Source organism: Zingiber officinale, chromosome 2B (assembly GCF_018446385.1).
Source record: "Zingiber officinale cultivar Zhangliang chromosome 2B, Zo_v1.1, whole genome shotgun sequence".
NCBI lineage: Eukaryota > Viridiplantae > Streptophyta > Magnoliopsida > Zingiberales > Zingiberaceae > Zingiber > Zingiber officinale.
In genome coordinates this window covers 116,847,798-116,866,864 of record NC_055989.1, presented here as the reverse complement: position 1 = coordinate 116,866,864, position 19,067 = coordinate 116,847,798, and the positions used below count along the sequence as shown (strand labels likewise).

The following is a 19,067-nucleotide window of genomic DNA, read 5'->3' as shown; positions in this document are numbered from 1 at the left end:
TCTCACAAAGATGTGCTTTTGATTCTTGCCCGAAAATTTTTAAGTCCTTAAAATCTTTAGATATATTCCAAAACTCAAGCCAAAAATTTGATTTATATCCTTCTATGTTGTGATGATATAAGATGGTTTGAGTTGTGAATAGCCACCGAAGATCGCGAGGGTGATCGTCCCTCGTGGAGCATAGCCAGCCTTCGAATTGTGATATAAGATCAATCACAAACAATGAAGCCAAAGACAATTTAATGATGATGGATATGCCACACAATTTGATCATTATGACGATGTACATGCCACACCTTTATTTAGGTTGTGGGAAGAAAACTTTCCTCGTTACAAAATGCATAATAAATAAACAAAAAACACATGCTGTATAAAACATATCATAAATGTATAGATGATGTTTGTAAATGAATTCTTTAAATTGTGGAGCACCTATAGAAGGAAATTTAATCACGAAAGAATGAAGCATCAAAATCCTCTTTCAAGTGCCATTCCCTCCATTACACGAATTCAGTAAAATTTAATCATCTATAAATCGACCAAATTATAGTTAATAAATTTTAAGGAATATATATTATAAGCCTCGATATGAAGTCAATTGTCACATTCATGTGTTCTCAATGTAGCTCCATTAGCAATTTGTTTATAAATTGAGCTATACCAGCTACGGCGCACCCCACTATAGCACCAGCAGTTACCTAAGAAAGGCATCAGAAACCATTATATAAATTTTATGAAGAAATATTCTTGGGCAAGAGAATCATACAGAAAGATAGATACAAATCCTCTCCCAGCACTCCAATTTCATAGGGCACCAAAAAAAATGGCAAAAAAGATCAAGTAACCAAATTAATAGTTTATCCTTTAAAACGCAAGCGTGCAGACTACTAACGAAACATTAGGTGCCCTAATTTGGCGATGGAAAAACGCATTCAAGCAAGGTGGATTCCCCAAAAGACGCACTTGGCATCTGAATTTTCCAACATAATGCCCCTTATTTTTCATAATCTTCAAATATCACTTTTTCTCTAGGTACCCAAATATTCTGAGTTTGTTTGAAACAGACTCTTTTCAAATTATATCGATGACCAAAAATTTTGCCATTTGAAGATAAAAATCATACAAGAGAATTACTAAGAGTAAGAAGTAAAGCAAATAGATTACATAAGTGTTTTAGCTAAAGATGCATTGATGTCCAAAACGTATCCATTTCCCTCCAAAATGAGAAAGATTTGGGCCATCAAAATAAAATGATTTGAAAAGATAGAGAGATATGTAGGTGTTTAGTTGGAAATCCCAAAAGCCAGATGTGCCCTTTGGGAAATCTGTGTAGTTTAACCTAGAACATGAAATTAAAATCAACTAATTTTTAGAGATGAATTTCTTCAATATTGTCACTAGATTAGATCATTACTGCAGCATATCCAAAAGGAAAAGATGTGGCAGGTTGCATTATCTAAACTAATGCAAATAAAATGTTCACAGATCATTATCAAACCTGTAGAGGAGTATGGCCTAGAAGTTCACGCAGTGGCCTAGTGTCAGCTAGAGGGTGTTCGTCTGGAAGCTCATACACAATTTGATTCAACACCTGAGGTGGCAAGAAAAAGCAGAAATTATGAGTGTAAAAGCAATGCCTCGGTTTGTTAGAGCAAACATTGTGATCATTATGTCAACCTATGATACATGATAGCCCACCACAACACTCTATAGCATTCAAGAGAATTAAGATGCTAGCTTGAACTTTCCAATTGTTTCTTTGTTTTAGCAATATTATTGAAATTCTGATTATTATTTCAAGGATTCTCATTAATTACTTATTGTATATTTTATGGTTTTGCAAGAATCTAGTATTGTAATCTGCTTTTTCTTTTCAAATTTGAGTACAATGCCAACAAATAAACCACCATCATGAGAGTTGGGGTAACTTGCCAAGCATCACAGGAAAGAAGTTGGCAGAATTCAGCTGATTTCAATCCGGATTGGTTGAGTTGTATCAGGATTAATCAAATCTAATCCAAGATCTCAGATGAAACAACATAATCTCATCAAAATTAAAAAAAGAAACTGTTTGATTCAATAAATCAGAACTGTTCAATTGAAAACCAGATACATCTCTATGAATTGGCCAAAATCTCATCTGATTGGAATTGGAAATCTAGTGTCAATGAGAAAAATAATTGAAGAGTAACAAATGAAGGCAGATCGTGAGGAAGAAGAGAAATGAAGAAGATTAGAAGCTTACCACATAGGAGGTTCCTTCTCCAAGTGGCATTCTTCAGTTGGAAGTACTGGAAAAGTTGAAGAGATGAAAATTAGTGAGGCAAGGCAAATAGCAAGTAGGTTTTAATATTATTTTGCTGTGAGATCAGATATATATGTAAGGTCTGCTGTATGGCATACCGTATATGTGTATTTGTTATTTGAAATTACTTATACAAGGTATTAGATAATAGCTAACAAGAAAAGAGTGCTACAATAAGGTGGTACATATTACTATGTGTATCAATTATTGGCTATATTTCAATACATGATAAATTTGTTGTAAATTATTGTTAAATTCGATAATGTAGACAAAAGAAATTTGATAAATAGTATACTAGTTAATCAATAAATTAGCTACATCAAGATTATAATATTGGTATTGCAAATATCAATAATAATAAAAGGAGCAATTATATTATTATTTATAAACTAATATCTAATTTAAATTAATATAAATAATAATAGGAACAATAATATTAAATATATTAGTCACCTATCAAATATAATTTATTTATTATCTCATCAATTATATCAACTGAAGTAGTATTCAATTATTATTAATATTAAGTCCCCATGGGTTGGCGCAGTTGGTACCTACATAGGTGTTTGCTCAAAGATCTTGGATCAACTCCCAGCGGGTGCACAATGTCTCGTTGGGTGTCCTGCCTCCCTCATGCAAAGGACTATTGCGCTTGTATTTTGACATAAGACCGGCGATACTGCGATATCATCTTTTGCTCCAATTATTATTGATATTAAAATTTTAATTGTTATATTACTCATTTATCTGAATTCTTTAACATATTGTAATATCTCATTTCTAATATTTACTTAGTAACATTAATTGTTCAATAAATGGACAATAATTATTTAGTATTCCTTACCCTTTTGACTTTTATAAAATGAACCTACACAGTCCTAAATCACTTGCTGGACCAGAACTTGAGAAAGAAGTATTTGACAATGATTTACTCTTTTTCAAGCTTTATTATTGTTCATGAATTCTGATTTGAAGCTTTTAAAGGCCATGATAACATACCTCTGCCTGTTTTCCAGTATGCAGTCGAACTCCAAAAGCATCATACATTACCTGGTAGTGAGTGGTGAACAAGATGTCATTGCCAAATAAGAACACAGTTAACAGATTTAAGAATCAACTAGATGTTGCATTGGTAATTGAATCCTTGAAGTATGCTGTTCACATGAAAATGACAAATTTTAACATGAATGTATATCTCACTGAAAAGACATCTCTGAATCAATGGTAACCTGACAAGCTAATGAACAATCACAAAAAAGGTGTACTAGTATTTCTATATCTATTTTCAAAACAACAAGGCTAGCATATTGCACTACAGAGTGCCAGCTAGCTAAATTGGTGTCATTACCCAAGGTATTGGTATTGATTTTTACATTCATCTCGCTGAGGTTTATGCATCCTTTCTCCTCAAGAAAAAAAAATGAAAAAGAAAGTTCCAGTGTACTACACCATGTCTCCAGAATTTTTATTTACTCAATTAGTCAATTTATGCAAGACAACAGATAACTTTTGAGTTAATGAATGTCTTTATTATCTATTCATAGGCTGAAACTGGGTAATTTAACATCCATGACAATATTACATTACTAGATCATTAAGTTTTGAATGTTCCCCAGGAAGACAGTTATTTCATTCCTTTAAAACTAACACGCTAAAAAAATATACTTTACAAAACAAGATCATGAGGACAATATTTGCATGTATATATACGTGTGTAAGGAAATTTTTTTCAAAAATATGGTAGTTCAACTAGTCATTTATTCTGGAAATGAAGCAGATGGTGACAGTGAGCAAGCTAACTCTCCTTGGCAATATTTACAAAGCTCATGTGTGAAATGGTGATTGATTGCAATTTATTTCCTACTTTAGGTACATTTGCAAGATCTTTATGTTTTAGATTTGCCTGCACATGATTCATTCACTGAGTTTTATGCATTTGTTCGCCTTTCTTTCTAGCTTATGCTTGTGAGGAAATAGCAAATCAAATATTCATTCCATCAAAAACAACAATAATGTACATTTTTTGCCCTTTCTATTGCAACTTGATGATTGCAAATTTTATTAATATTTTATTAGACATACACATTACTCATTTTTAATGATAATATAAAATTAATCTATTTTATTCTAATATTTTTGCTTAGATTTCCATCCACTGCCTATCCACTATGCAGTTGGTTGACTCCCTATCTTCTTTTTAATTGACAACTTGCCTATTGATTATCATATTGAAATTATTTATGTTGTATTTAATCGCAACGCTCCAAGTTTCCACCCTTCCTGTAAACTTCTAAAAGGAATTAACTATTTTCCTTTGTTTATTTATATTTAAATCAATTTTCAATTTATTTCCTAACACAAGCAAAAATACAATAAGCAACAAAGGTAACAAAGAGCACATTTATTGCCAGAATATGTACACAGCTACTAATGCAATGTTAGGAAAATAATTGTCACCACTTAATCCAGTTCATCTATTCTTATTTATATATTCAGGGAAAAAACTGGTTCTTTCAAAGTAACTAAATTTCCTCTAAATTTGGGTGACTTAAAATTTTAGCATTGGACGTTTGTTATTTCACAATTGCAGAATACAGCATTAGCAGCTACATGCAACCGAAAAGAAGCCACAGGCAACAGTGTGAAGTCATCATGATTTAAAAATAAACATGAACAAACCACTTTACTCCCAACTATTTGAGGACCCACAGGATTTCAAAAATTAATGATAATGTTACTTGGAAGTTGGAATTGCAATATTAACAAAATTATGATCATTTGATATATAAAACAGATAAGAATCACCAGAAGCTTTGCCAATTCATGTGTAGATCTAAAAACATAGCAAACTGGGGTATTTCAGATGAATCTGTTACTGTAATACCTTTGAAAATTTTCTTCATTTTTTGATGTCAATGTAATTATTTTGAGTTAGGGTGAATGCCAACAAAGATTTATTTGCCCATGGTGAAAGCAGCACTGAAGAGGCATTGTGCTCATGATTGTGGGTGGCAGAAAGTCACCCTCGGCTTTATGCATGGAGTCGCTTGCGTTGAGCCAAGTAGGGAAAGGAGTTTAGTACTTTTTGATTAATATTAAGAGGTTTAAGGTAAGTTTATTACAAATAGGGATGACTAAAATTGAAGTGGTGATTTGAAGAAACTATTGAGGCTGTGATTGAAATGCATCAATGAGTTTTCCCAACTTAAGGCAGGGAGTGTTTGCGCATGATGAAAAGAGGAACCAAACTGTTCCTTCTTCCCCTTCCTCCTCTTTTCTCCAAGCCCTCCCCTCATCTTCTTTCTTTTGAGTCACTAGAGATCTCTAGGGAGAACAAGTGGTGGACTCCCTCTTCTTTTCCTTTCCTCTAATGATTGACAGCTACCAAAAAGAGCAACTAGGACTTTGGGACAAGATCATTTATAATTTCAACTCCCTCTCCTCTCTCTTTCTCTCCTCTAATGACTTGCAACTACCAGAAAGAGCAATTAGGGCTTTTGGGTAAGATATTAAGAATCATTTTCTTGCTGAGGTTGAATGGGACACTAGATGGACTACATGAGGTCCTAAAGGAAGATTAATGTTGCTTGTGGGCATGGAATCTTAAGATGAATTTTGTATTAGGAGAAATGCTAAAGAGAAGAGAACCCTTTTCCTAGTGGCAGAAGAACCAGATAGGTAAAAACCCTATAAGTACCTAAACCATGGAAAAGGTAAATTAAATGTTGTGATTGTGTTTGACTTAAAGAGGGTATAATGTGTATGTTTCATCATTGCAAAGGGCACTCAGGATGAATTGAAACTGATCTTGAAGTTCCAAAGAGTAACAAGGTGGGTACAATGGGTTCATTCAAAGGCAAGTTATTATTTTGATGCACTAATTCATATTGCATGCACATATTGTGTTGGCATAATGCAAACATGGTTTTCGGCTTTATACATGTGTTGATTCCATATTGCATGGGTACAATGGCATCAACCTAATGCAAGAATGAGTGTTGGCCCTATACATATGAAGGTGTTGACCTACTACCATTATGGTGTTGACCCAATTATACTCGTGGTGTTGGCCTAGCAAGCATGATACACTATGAAGGGTGTTGGCTCTCTCACACATTTACATTCTAAGGTGTTTAGCTTGATATCTTGTGTTCTATTTGTTGGAGAGATAAGGGTTCTACGTGGTCAAGTTCTAGTAGTTTGTTTGGATGTGTTTGACAAAGGATTTAAATTAGATTTTTTGTGTAATTCTGATGTGTACATCAAGTGTGTAGGGACTTAGCAAAGTGCACATCGAGCTAGAGTAGCTTGTGACTTGACGTGGTTGAATTGTTATGATGGATGACTTGATGAATTCAAGTTGGTTGGATTATGCTCAATAACTCATAAGTCCGTAATGAGGTGAAGTCGTAAGTAATTGTCAAAGGATGGTATAGAGCATCCAAGAGACTGAAAATTTTTGGCAAGATGTGTTGGTGTAATCACCCTGAAATGATTAGAATGTATCATAGGTTTGACATTGGGACAAAGATTTTAATTTAAGATTGTTTTTTATATTTGATAGTGTGTCATATAAGACTTAGAGAAATATAGATAGAGACAACTTGGCACGGCCAAGATACCTAATAGTTAGAAGCCTATGTAGATCAAAGAAGGATGGTGTGGGATATCGAAGAGGCCACAAAACTAGAGCATTGGAATGAAGTTGTGCCTGTGGAGGCAAACTACGTAGGTGGTTTGTGAAAGATACACATGGAACTAGCCAACGATTTAACGATTTGATTGCATCTAAGGAACGAGAAGTCTAACGAGAGACGGCCTCATGGTGGAGAAGCTGCATAGTCAACTCATTGTGAGTTAAGAGTTAAGAGACCTATACTTAATGGGAAAGGGTCTCAACATAAGTGAACTCAACCATTAGAATGGTCATAGTCAATGTATACAACTGAAGGGGTTCTTTAGTCAATCAACTAATAAACTATACGGGGTTGTGGTTTGGAACTCATAATGGATATGAGACTAATGATAGCTAAATCGACTAGGTAGTCTACTGAAGTTGGATGATTGATGAACAAGTTTTTTCTATTCACAGCCTAGTCAATTGGGGTGTCGAGTCAACTAATGCTATAGTAGAAAAACTACAGAAAGCCTTTAATAGGAAAAATTTGCGTAATAACAATCAGATCGGTATCGATTATATTGCATTAGTCAATTGATGGTGCACGGTGTTAGCACAACAAACCAGTAACTAATAGCTTGGATGGCTATAAAAAGGGATGAGGAGGATCTGTCTGAAGCTAGTACTTATTGTCATTTTCTTTTAACATTTTGAGTTTTTTGTAATGCATGTTCTCCCTTAATTGTAAAGCTCTATTGTAATTCCCAAGTGACTATAAGAGATTTCTCCAACTTCAAAAAAGTGAATAGTGGGACTTCGGGGGTAATCCACGAAAGGATAATAGACCGCGGATTAAGAGACATGCAGATTGCTGAACCTCATAAGCACACGTGTTAGCTAGGTAATTTCCTTTGGTTTCATTTAATTGTGTTTTTGTTGTTGTAAACTAACTTTCCATATTCCCCTCCCCCCAACCTTTGGAGCCATCAAGTCCTCATGGTTCTAACAAGATGTACTCTAGGACAACCCAATAGAAGGTGGACTCTATAGGTGAATACCAAAGGACGACATATTAGAGAAAGATTAAAAGGTGTGTGCATCCAAGGTATTAAGAGTATGATCTGAGATAATTTTGAGGACAATGAAAAACCATTAACAAGGTTGAAGACTTTACCATGATAGTTAGGAGTGAAATGTATCTTGGATTTGAGTATTTAAGCAACATCATCAAAGAATGATGTGAGATAGAAGACCTAAAAGCTATATAAGATGTGAGTCATTACAAGTGATTATAATCTTAGAATTTGCACTTTTGACTAGTTAAGGGCCTAAACTACCTAGTGGCTTATAGGAAGCCTTTAACTAAAGGCCAATAAGTTCCCAACTACAGTCTACGATAAAGCTCAATCTGAGCTCTGCATAGGGTTAAAATGGTGCTTGTATGTTTCAGTAGTCAACTGACAGTTTTTCTAATCGACTGCCCAATTAGCCATTGGCTGTGCAATGGCTACTTATATTTGACCAGTCAGACTACAGATTTGTTTCTAATTGACTAGAAGAAACTAAAATAGATCCAATTCAAGCCTTTTTATGTAAGTCATGGAGGTTATTTTGCTTGTCAAGGGTGCATAAAATTGTTTCTAAAATTTTATAGACCAAGGGTCAAGCTAATCAACATCTAACAACATGTGAATCAAAGTGAAAGCTTTCTCTACAAGCTCTTGGTAACTTTTCTCTTATTTGTTTAATCACATATTTCTTTGTAAGAGAATTACTTGTACTGAAACTTTCTTCCCTTGGTAAAGGAAACGTTCTTGATGGATTTGTAAGAGTGGTTCACTTGATGAATCAATAGGCTATAGACTAAGAGTAGGACTTTAAACCATGTAAAATCTAGCATGCTAGCACGACCAACTGAATCCACTCAAGCACCTTACTCTTCACATTTGTATTGTCTTTATTTTTGCAAAAGAAATTTTATTTTTAGTTAATCGTCTCTTCAAGTAATCACCACAACAATCCTATAATTGGTATCAAAACGAGGGTACTTATTTTAAAACTAATTGCCTTTAGACTAATCATTAGAGCACATCTTACACCACTAAATTTTTAACTTTAATGTGTAGAAAAGAAAATTTGAGAAACAACGGATGAAGCTTCGGAGCCTTAAATTAATTAAGTTGGCTAAATGGACCAAAAACCAAAGAGAAAAGTATTCAACGAATGCAAAAGCACAACTGACTCTCATGAATGCACAAGCAAAACAAAATTGAAAAATATATAGTGTAAAGGAACTATGGGAGAAATAGATAGATTTGCATGAGGGCACACCTCCAAAGCTAAACTTGCCAGGAGCATCTTTAAAGAACATAAGTAAATACTTTCAAGACGAGGGATGGAGAAATTGACACCTAAATGCACTCGAAACTAACAACTATTGGAAAAGAAATAACAAATTGAGACATGCTCTAAAATGTCCTCAACAAGTTTCTGAGGACTCAACAATGGGCTTCTCAGCATATGCTTTTTCTATGCCAAGAAATTTAGAAAATACATCTTAGAAGAAATATTTCAACCATGGAATTGCATAAAACAAAATATGTTGAGATTGAAAAAACAAGAAAAGCAACTAAAAGGAAGGAAGTTGCATTTGAAGCATATCAAGAAGAAACGAGGAGTTCCCATCAATATTATATTCTTCACTATTGTTATCATCTTCATTAGGGAACAATAAAGAAACACACGCAACTCATATGGTGAAGAAAGCATTTAGAAGAATCAAAACTCGAGTCTAACTCAATCAAAACAATAGTTATAGGGAAAGGACAAGATAGAAAAGAAGTGGGTACTTTAATGTTTCAATTGCAATAAGATGTACCAAAGAAAAGTGCTTGAAATTAAGAAAAGCCAAACAAAGAGAAAAAACAAAGAACGTGTAGAAAAAAAGAAGCACGTTTCATTAAGAACCACTTTGGATCATACTTCCATATTCTAAGAAAAAGGAGCAAAGACCCAAGAACAAACACAACATAGCTCTTACAGTGGTTGATGGTAAGGTGTTCTCTACTTCCTCTTTCAAAGAAAAACTAGAAGCAAGCACCTCCAAGATTATATGCTCAAACATTAATAGCAATTCATGTTGGAGTGTCTTCTACCAACTTGGAAAGTGAAGTAAATTCTCCCTTAGTAGATGAATTGATTTGATATAATTGCTAGGTTAACAAAGTTATTAGGAAAGACCAAGAGTAAGGACGAACACCTTAATAAATTAGTTTTGATTGTAGAAGATAAGATTAGTGAAATGTCACCCCCCACCCCACCACCACACACACCCCATGCAATAAATCTCATAGAGCTAACCAACTTAGAGTCAAGGAACTATAAATTAAAAATGAGAACCTTAAAGTGCAACTAATATCATTTTTTTGTATACTTGCTGATAATATTTTTTCAAGTGGACATAAATTTAGCTTTTCTTAGTTTAGGTGCTATTTAACAATAAGTTACACATGGATGAACATTATAAGTAGGGAATCCTTAGTCTACATTGTTTTTACTTTTAAGCACAATTAAAGCATGAACCATTTGTTTTTTTTGAAACCAAATTCCTAAGAATTTTAGTGAGTTATATGATGCTATGGTTGGGGATATGAATAAGGATTAGACTTGTGTTAATTTTGTTAATTGTGATTTCCAAACTAAGTTATGGTTACTGCTGCTATTTATCATGTGGGGATGGGAAAAAAATTGTGGATGTTTCAAGGAGGTGAAGAATCCTTCTAAGAATTATCATAGTGAATAATTAGTAACGTGTTGAAATTCCTTGACTAGTAGGGATATGGTGGATGTTATGCACATTTTGTAGTTTGGCAACTATTATGTGGAAATCTCAAGTTGAGTTCGAACTATTTATGCTATATGTTGGATGCTGGATTTGTACTAAGTCACTACTGGATGTAGCTTTATGCTGGAAGCTTGTTGAAGCTATAGTGAGTTGTTAAAAGGTAGGTTGATGTTCAACATGAACTACTAAAGGATGAAACTTAGAGTTGATTGTTCTTGTTTTTGATTGGTCATTGTGATAGGTGTAACTTTAGATCATGGAACTACACTTTGTTTTATGAGGCATTTGTTCTCTAGATGCTTCTGAACTGAAGGGATTATATGTGCTAAAACTGTTTTAGCACCTTAGTAGGAAGCATTGTTTGGCCTATCATGATACAAGATGGAATGAGGAACTTTTGGATAGTGTAGGCTATTAGCAAGATTGATATTAAGTTGTCTGAGAAGTTGAAGATGGGGTGAATGGTGCATGTACATGAGTTTTAAATTTGAAGTGATGAAATTGGAAAGTTGTTGGCCAGAATTGGTATGGAGATGATTATTCTCTAGCAAGCATGGCTTTCATTTGTTGATTGCTATCTGTTAGTCGGTTTCACCATGAGATAAATTGTGGAAATGATGGTACCAGATACTGATCAAATCGGTTGATACCTCATTGATGTCATGTACTTGGTATGTTAGTCAAATTGGTGGATACATAAGCAGTCTGATACTTCTGAATGTTATTTGGTTGTTGATAGGTTTGTGATAGAGCCAGGTTTCAAAAATAAAGATATGCGCTATTAAATATACCTGAATTTCCAGAGCTATTTTTTTTCTTGGTTGAGATAGAGAGACAAACTATGCTCCAATTTATTGAGGGCTCTCCATGATAGATCCATCAGGAGTGTCATGAGAGAGGAATGAATGGTTAGAGAAATTATATCTTAATCTTGGTAAATATAATCCTGGGAGAGTAGTCTTGGGTAGTGACCCCAAGTGGTGCTTGAGGTGTCTGAATTCCATGTGATCATAAGAACGGATATTCTGTCGGGAATGAGTCCAATAATTGATAGGACACTCTCCATTAAAGTGTAAAAGTGCCTACAATTGAGGGGCTTTAATCATTTCTGCAGTGCAAGCCTAATAAGTGTGGATTAAGGGAGGGAAGGGCAACTTTGTTTCCCTTTTAAAAATGGAAATGTCAGACATGATAATTGGTTGTTTTTAGCTACGTTTGCAAGTTGAGCAGGACAAAAGAAGATTGTAGTAGATAATGGTAATTTAGGGTCCAACTGCAAGAACTTTAAGACAAGGGTTTATTACCCCAGTATTTCACCATGTGGTACATTTGTGTGGTCCTTCAAGAAGAGGAATGTCATGTACTTTCAGTCGTCCCTAGTCCCCAAGCCTTATCCCTTGTGAGGGGACCTCGTGGCACTCTGTCTCTTGCTCTGACCCTCGGTTTCCCAAGGGCCGAGTGAGAACAACGGGGAGCGATGTGTAGACGAGGTCTCTGTCAATCCGTTTGTCTCAGAGGTGCTAAGACTCACGAGTGGACTGGTTCTATTTGTTAATTGCCTGAATGTGTCCCAACTTGTGGCATGACCTGACTTTATTTATAAGCACTTTTCTTTTTTTTTTTCCTTTCGACTTTCCCTGGTATGAGTCCTACCAGAAGGTCAGGTTCTCTTCGAACCTGGCTGGTAGGATAATCCTAACAAGTTTTTTAGGTTTTTTCATTGTGGAGTCAATTTGTTTGATCAACTAAAAGGCACTCAAGGTCAGATTACCACTAGTTTTGGAGATTGGGATTCTTTTTATGGTCGTTATGAATTCTACTTGTGTTTAACTTGAAGCAGGTATAATGTATTGCGGAGAGCATTCAGGATGAATTGATAACACCCTAAGCTCTAAATTATAACAAGATGGGTAAGATTGGTTTGTTAGGAGCAAGTTACTATCTTGATGCACTTATTTCATATTGCATGCACATGATGGCATTGCCCTAATACAAACATGGGTGTTGTCCCTATACATATGCACTTATTTTATATTGCATGCGAATGACGTTGTTGACCTAAGTGTGAACATGAGAGTCATCCTTAATGTTAATTTGTTGTCTAAATACTAACTAAGTTGGTCATTAAGATGCAAGTAGTTTTTCTTTTATTTGTCTTGATTGCTCAGCATGGTGAATGTATTAATTCTATACATTATTCTTGTTGTATGGTTGTCAGATATGCTTTCATTGTTATTGTTGCCTTTTGGTATATAGATAGAAGGAGCAAGACCATAGGACTATAGGAGACACTGAGATGGTGGAACATGGTGTCAACGAATCATGTTGGTGATGTGTAACTAAGACTCATTAGTTAACACATGATACTCTTCTCGCGTATTAGTTGGTGTTTTAGGATCACCATTTGGTATGGTCCATTATATGAATTTAGGCTATGTGCATGTCTTGGTGTTAGTGTGCATGCTTGTCCTTTACGAAGTGTTTGGTGGTTTGTAATTACTTGTTCATATCATGGTTGGAAACTTAATATGTTAAATTATTAGTTTTAATGTCCACTATAACTATGGTTGTTTAATCATTTGATGATTAAATTTTTAGTTTTGATGCCTACTAGAATTATGGTTTATTAGTATTTTGAAGATTCTTTTGTTGTTAAGAAATGGTGAATCTATGAGTTATGCAATTATTTAATCACATATGTATGTTAAGGAGCTTATTTGGGGAGTTTTTAAGATTTATAAGTGATCAAAATCATGTAGAACTTAGCCCATGTCAAATTGTTAGTCAACCAATATCCAACATTGGTTGACACTTCTCTCTCAAGCTAAGTTGGTGAACCAACATTTCCAAGTGGATCAACACACTTTTCCAACAGCATTGTTTTGTCGACCAAACTTCTAAATTTGGTCAAGGATTAGCCTTGGTCAACCTAAGCCCCCTTTATGTCCCCCTTCTCTAGAGTGTTTGATTAGGAGTTTGGGGGTGTAATTTAGCATAAGTCCAAGGTTGATATTACAAAATAAAAATTCATTTTATATGGTATCTTTTACTTAGTTGGTCTCTTTTCATTTAATAACTGTCTAGAACTTTGAGTTTTTTATGAGTGAAATAGCGAACAATCGTAACTTTTTCAATTTCATATTCAAAATAGAAAAATTATAGAATTAAAATAATTATTCCTATTGGTAGTGATCACATCAAATCAGTTTATATTGTGGCTTACCACAGATGCTAATATTGTTGCTGTAGCGAATGTAGGACTATTCAAGCCATCTTGAATTCCAATAGCCACTGCTAATGCTGTCACTGTGGCTGAATGCGATGATGGCATTCCACCGGATCCAATTAGTTGTTTGGTGTCCCATCGTCTTTCCTTGTACCTGTGATGCAGCATGAAAGCAAAGAAAATTCAAATAAAGCACTAATACCACTTGATACAACACCAAGAAGCATTTTCTACAAAGAAAAAAACTTAGGAAGAAGAATATTGTAAACCTAAAGAATGATTTATATGAGGGCTTTGGGGAACCATTTATGGAACAAACAATGATCATTCTCTAAACATGTTCTCCTAACAAAAATGTATTTCCTAATTACTTAGTAAAAATATGGCATTCTCAAAGTAACTTACTGTAATAAAATATAAAATTTATGATTTTAGACTAGTTCAAAATAAAATTTACCTTTTAAAATTTTATTTTAAAAAAAAAATCTTAATCTAAAATTCTAATTAAACTCTCTAGTTTTAAATCTAATTTGAAACTGCTCATTTTTCTCGTATATAGAAGAATTTATCTTTAGGCAAGGTGCAATATCTTCAATTTGTGTAGCCTTTCCAATAAGTAACGAATAAATAAAATTTCTAAGTCTTGACTTTCATTAAGGAGTATAATTTACTTAATCTTATTTTTTGAACGTCTCTTCAATTGCCAAGTCAACGAGTGATAAATTACAATTTGAAGCAACTACAGTCATAGATTATGTTTTTTCATACAGCAATCGCTTACAAGCATGGTTACAGATAAAGATCATATTAGCAAATTGTATTAGTCCAAACTATTTTAGGTTGGGTAAGATAAAATCATATATAGATTCAAAATGATAGTTATAGATTAGTCATTTCTAGTAACTTATCCAACACAATATTTAGGTGCAAATGGGAAGGTGAAGTAGACAGAAGAGAAGAAATTCCTCTGTGCACGTGCAAGTGCACTCTATACAAGCTTGCATGTCTGGACTCTGGAATCCAGAATCTAGAGGGTTAAAGAAGAGTTGAATAAGCTTTATGATGTGTGCCAACTTGAATCATGGGGCATCCCTATGCTTTTCAGTTGCAATATAAGAAAGGCGATGGATAACTAGAGATAGGATAATGCCAAAAAAAAAACTATCTTTGTTTAAAGGAAAACTGATGTGCATATATTGACCAGCTAAAATAAACTAAACAATGGCAAAGGTGTCATCATCTAACCACATTGGATTAGGTGTGTCAAGTCATCAACACAATAAGTGCTTTGAATCAATGGGTGAGCTATTGACAACAAAATCCCATATGCAACAGGTGATAACACCTCTGCACTTCATAAAAAAAGATTGACGTCTAGAACAATGGCCAAGGCTTCACCTAACAGATGCCTCACTAGTTGTGTTGATATCAGACTGTGAATCACATTGCAAGGTGATTGTTTGGTTTCACATGATTCTTCTTGAACCTACCAACTCACACATTTGAGAAGCATAACAGAGCCACTCACCATCTTGTTCTCAGATTTCATGTGAGAGAATAGGGAGCAAATTGGTGGTATTGGAAAGGGTTGAAGCATGATAATCGGAATCTGGATTTGCTATAACGTCACAGGTTTACCTCAAGTTTATCTTAGATCAAGGACCAAGTCGAAACTATCAAGTAATTGACAGATTGAATTTGATAAAATGTAATCACTAAACCATCAAAACTAAGGGAAAAGAGACACATAACAAGCCTTATCCACCTACTCAGTGGAATGTTGACTGGCATGAGGGGGGCGACAGGAGCTGCCATTCTCGACATCCTTTAATTGTTCCAAAGGAATAAGCCTTACTCCATGTTTTTCATCTAGAATAAACTTTACTCCCTTTGGAAAAGGAGGGGTTTCTTTTATCACTGCAGATTATTTGTTTCTATTCGTCTTCATATAATGTTGTGTTGTTTTAAGAGACGTATGCAAGTATTGGAGGTCTGTTCCTTTGTGCATCTCTTTCCATCAAAAAATAATTAGAATTCACAGAAGAAAAAAAAACAATAATACTGTCAGGGATCTACTAAAGATCTCTCTTCTACGTTTCTGTAATTTTCTAAACAAGAAAAAACCACGGTTAAAATAACAGAACCATAACTCGAGATAAGATCAAAAAGGTCTCGCTTAAAACACAATCTATCGCCAGATCAAGATTCTACAACGCAGAAAAAGTTACAGGGGAGAGACAATACCTCAGTCTATAGGATCAATCAAGGTACATTCAAGAAGGAAAAAATATAAAATATAAAACAGGAGAAGGAAACACGGATTGAATTGGCTCGTTACCAGGTGACCAAGAACTTGATGGTCTGGGCGATGACAAAGGCGACGATGGCCGCGATCAAGGGACAGTTACGGAAGACGGATGGGTAGCTGCTCGAAGATGATGGCGACGACCAAGTTGAAGCCGAGGAGGCCGCGGAGCGACCACCGTCCATCATACCTCTCATGGTGAAGAAATGAATATGCCCTCGCCATTGGCATCGTCGCCGTGTCTGTTTGAAGCTTCAAGCTTGAGGAAATGACCAACCAAGTGAAGCATACTTGGGTTTAACACTCACTTTTAGACCTGCATTATAATTGGACAGCAAAGCGCAATTTGTATCTCCATTCGTAGAGATAGCCTCATGATAATAATTCCCATGAATTGATTTTGCTAATAGATTCACCTCTTTAATCAATTATATATACATTTAATTGTGGGAAGCAGAGGCCCCAGGGAGGGAGCCAGTTGACTGACGCATTTTGGAGCATGTCAAATCATAACTAACCATTAGTGGCTCATGCCATTGTCAAACCGGAGCACGCACTTTCAAATTTGCATTATAATTGGCCTTGCCTATTGTGGATCAACCTGGTAATATACCGACGATATTTTGGGCCCACCCAAGAATGTCCTATCCAGCCATAATGTCAGGGGAACATCCCAATTGAAAAGAGGTCCACGTTCGAATACAAGCCATACGAATATCTCAGATCGTGAACATCCCATGAATATCTTGACTGAGAACATCCTCGCACTCTAGTACACACCATGAGAATATATCCCCGCACTCTAGTACACTTTTATAGGAACATTATCTATCAGAAACATCCCCACACTCTAGTATAAATAATGAGAGCATTATCGATCGAGAACATCCTCACACTCCAATGCATATCATGGGAACATCCCCAATCCAAAACATCGTCATACTCTAGTACATATCATGGGAACATCACCGTACTCTATCCCTACATGCCAGACGACCTCCAAAGGATAAATCTCCATCCTCCTACCATCTCGAGAAGGCGCGACCAATAGAGTGGTGACTACCAGTAACCACGATCAGATACTATCAGATAGCAACTGATAACGTTTGATGCAAGTGGGCTCACGATGGCAAACATACAGAACTAATGTTGTTGCCTTAGCTAATTAATAAAGTCTCATTGGACAAGACAGTAGAAAGTTGAATTGGCAACTCAAATGGATGTCTGGAAGGCTGGGGTATAAACAGCCCCAGTCCTAACAATCAGGAGGCCCGGGGCAAAACGATCAAAATAAGTCCTTAATTTTTTTTTTCATAAAGTAAAAATTATTTATAATGACTTCTTCTAACTGTTAGGATCCTTTCGTACGGCTAGAGAGGGGGGTGTGAATAGCCGACCCCAATTCGTTCGATTCTTTCTACAATGTCGAGTTAGCGCAGCGGAAATAAAACAATAGAAGCGACAAGGAAAGAAATCAAACCTCAAACTCGATGGATGTAACGAGGTTCGGAGATTAGGGCTCCTACTCCTCGGCGTGTCCGTAAGGTGGACGAGTCCGGTCAATCCGTCGGTGGATGAGTCCCCGGAGAACCGGCTAATAATATACTCCTTGTGGGTGGAGAAACCTCACCACAATCTTTGCAACAGCAATAGAAGTACAAATAGGAACAAGAAAACAAGAACAGAAATGTAAACAACACTTGCTTGCCTTCTTGAAGTCAGCAGGAACCCTGAAGCAGCGACTTCTCGGATCCAAGCCTAGCTAGAAAACCAACAACGGGAAGAAGCTCACGCAAGCTTTAGCACCCAACGAGCTCAACAAAGCTCAGCAGAAGAAGAAGCAAAAGCTTGAGGAAGTACTTCCGAAAGAAGAAGAAGAAGCCCGTAGAAGCCCTCACCCCTTTATACTGCGAAGAAGAACATGAAGAAACTAGCCGCTGCATCGCAAGCTAGAACATCGACGGCCGATCGGCCTAAGCGCGTGAAGCTTCCATTTGTCACTGATCGGTCCCGGACCGATCAGGTGTCGTCGATCACTCGATCGGTGCGTGGACCGATCAGGAACCTCCTGATCGGTCCATAGACCGACCGCCTTCGACTCCTCCGCCAGGTCTTCGATCGGTCCGCCGACCGATCAAGTGCAGTGGATCGGTCGGCAGGCCGATCCACGGTTTTTCTCGCAAGGTTGCGTTGCCTCGATCGGTCTCCGCATCGATCGATTGCAACCGATGAGCCATCGATCTAATTCGATCGGTCACCGACCGATCGGCAAACGCAGATCACCGGATCGGTCACCGACCGATCCAACCTCGGTTTAGAGTGCCCTCTCTAACCTAGTTCGGAGAACGAGCTACCGAGCCCTCTCCGACTCCATATGCCAAGCTTCACTCACTTGGACTTCTCAACACCGGATGTCCGATCACCCTTGATCCATCTGGATTTTCCCTTGCCCGGCTTCACTCACCAGGACTTTTCACCTGGCTTCACTCACCAGATTTCACACTGCCTAACATCCAGTTAGGACTTTCTCATTCACCTAGCTTCACTCACTAGGATTTTCACCGCTTCACTCACCAGGATTTCCAATCTGCGGCTTCACTCACCAGTGCCCGGCTTCACTCACCGGACTTTCCTGGCTTCCTCACCAGGACTTCCCAACCGCCTAACATCCAGTTAGGACTTTCCACCGGCTTCACTCACCGGACTTTCCAACCGCCTAACATCCCAGTTAGGACTTTCCACCGCCTGGCTTCACTCACTGGACTTCTC

The 19,067-nt window shown here is 36.4% G+C and overlaps 1 protein-coding gene across 1 annotated transcript; it reads right to left on the bottom strand.

Annotated features, from left to right (window-relative positions):
- Positions 1-464: 464 nt before the first annotated feature.
- LOC122046892 (uncharacterized membrane protein YuiD-like) lies at positions 465-16,573 on the bottom strand. Its single transcript, XM_042607834.1, has 5 exons — positions 16,332-16,573; positions 13,991-14,147; positions 3,305-3,355; positions 1,499-1,591; positions 465-698 (listed from the first exon to the last, which is right to left on the bottom strand). Exons 1-5 carry the CDS (start codon positions 16,493-16,495, stop codon positions 618-620), a joined length of 546 nt encoding a protein of 181 aa, XP_042463768.1. The 5' UTR covers positions 16,496-16,573; the 3' UTR covers positions 465-617.
- Positions 16,574-19,067: the final 2,494 nt, after the last annotated feature.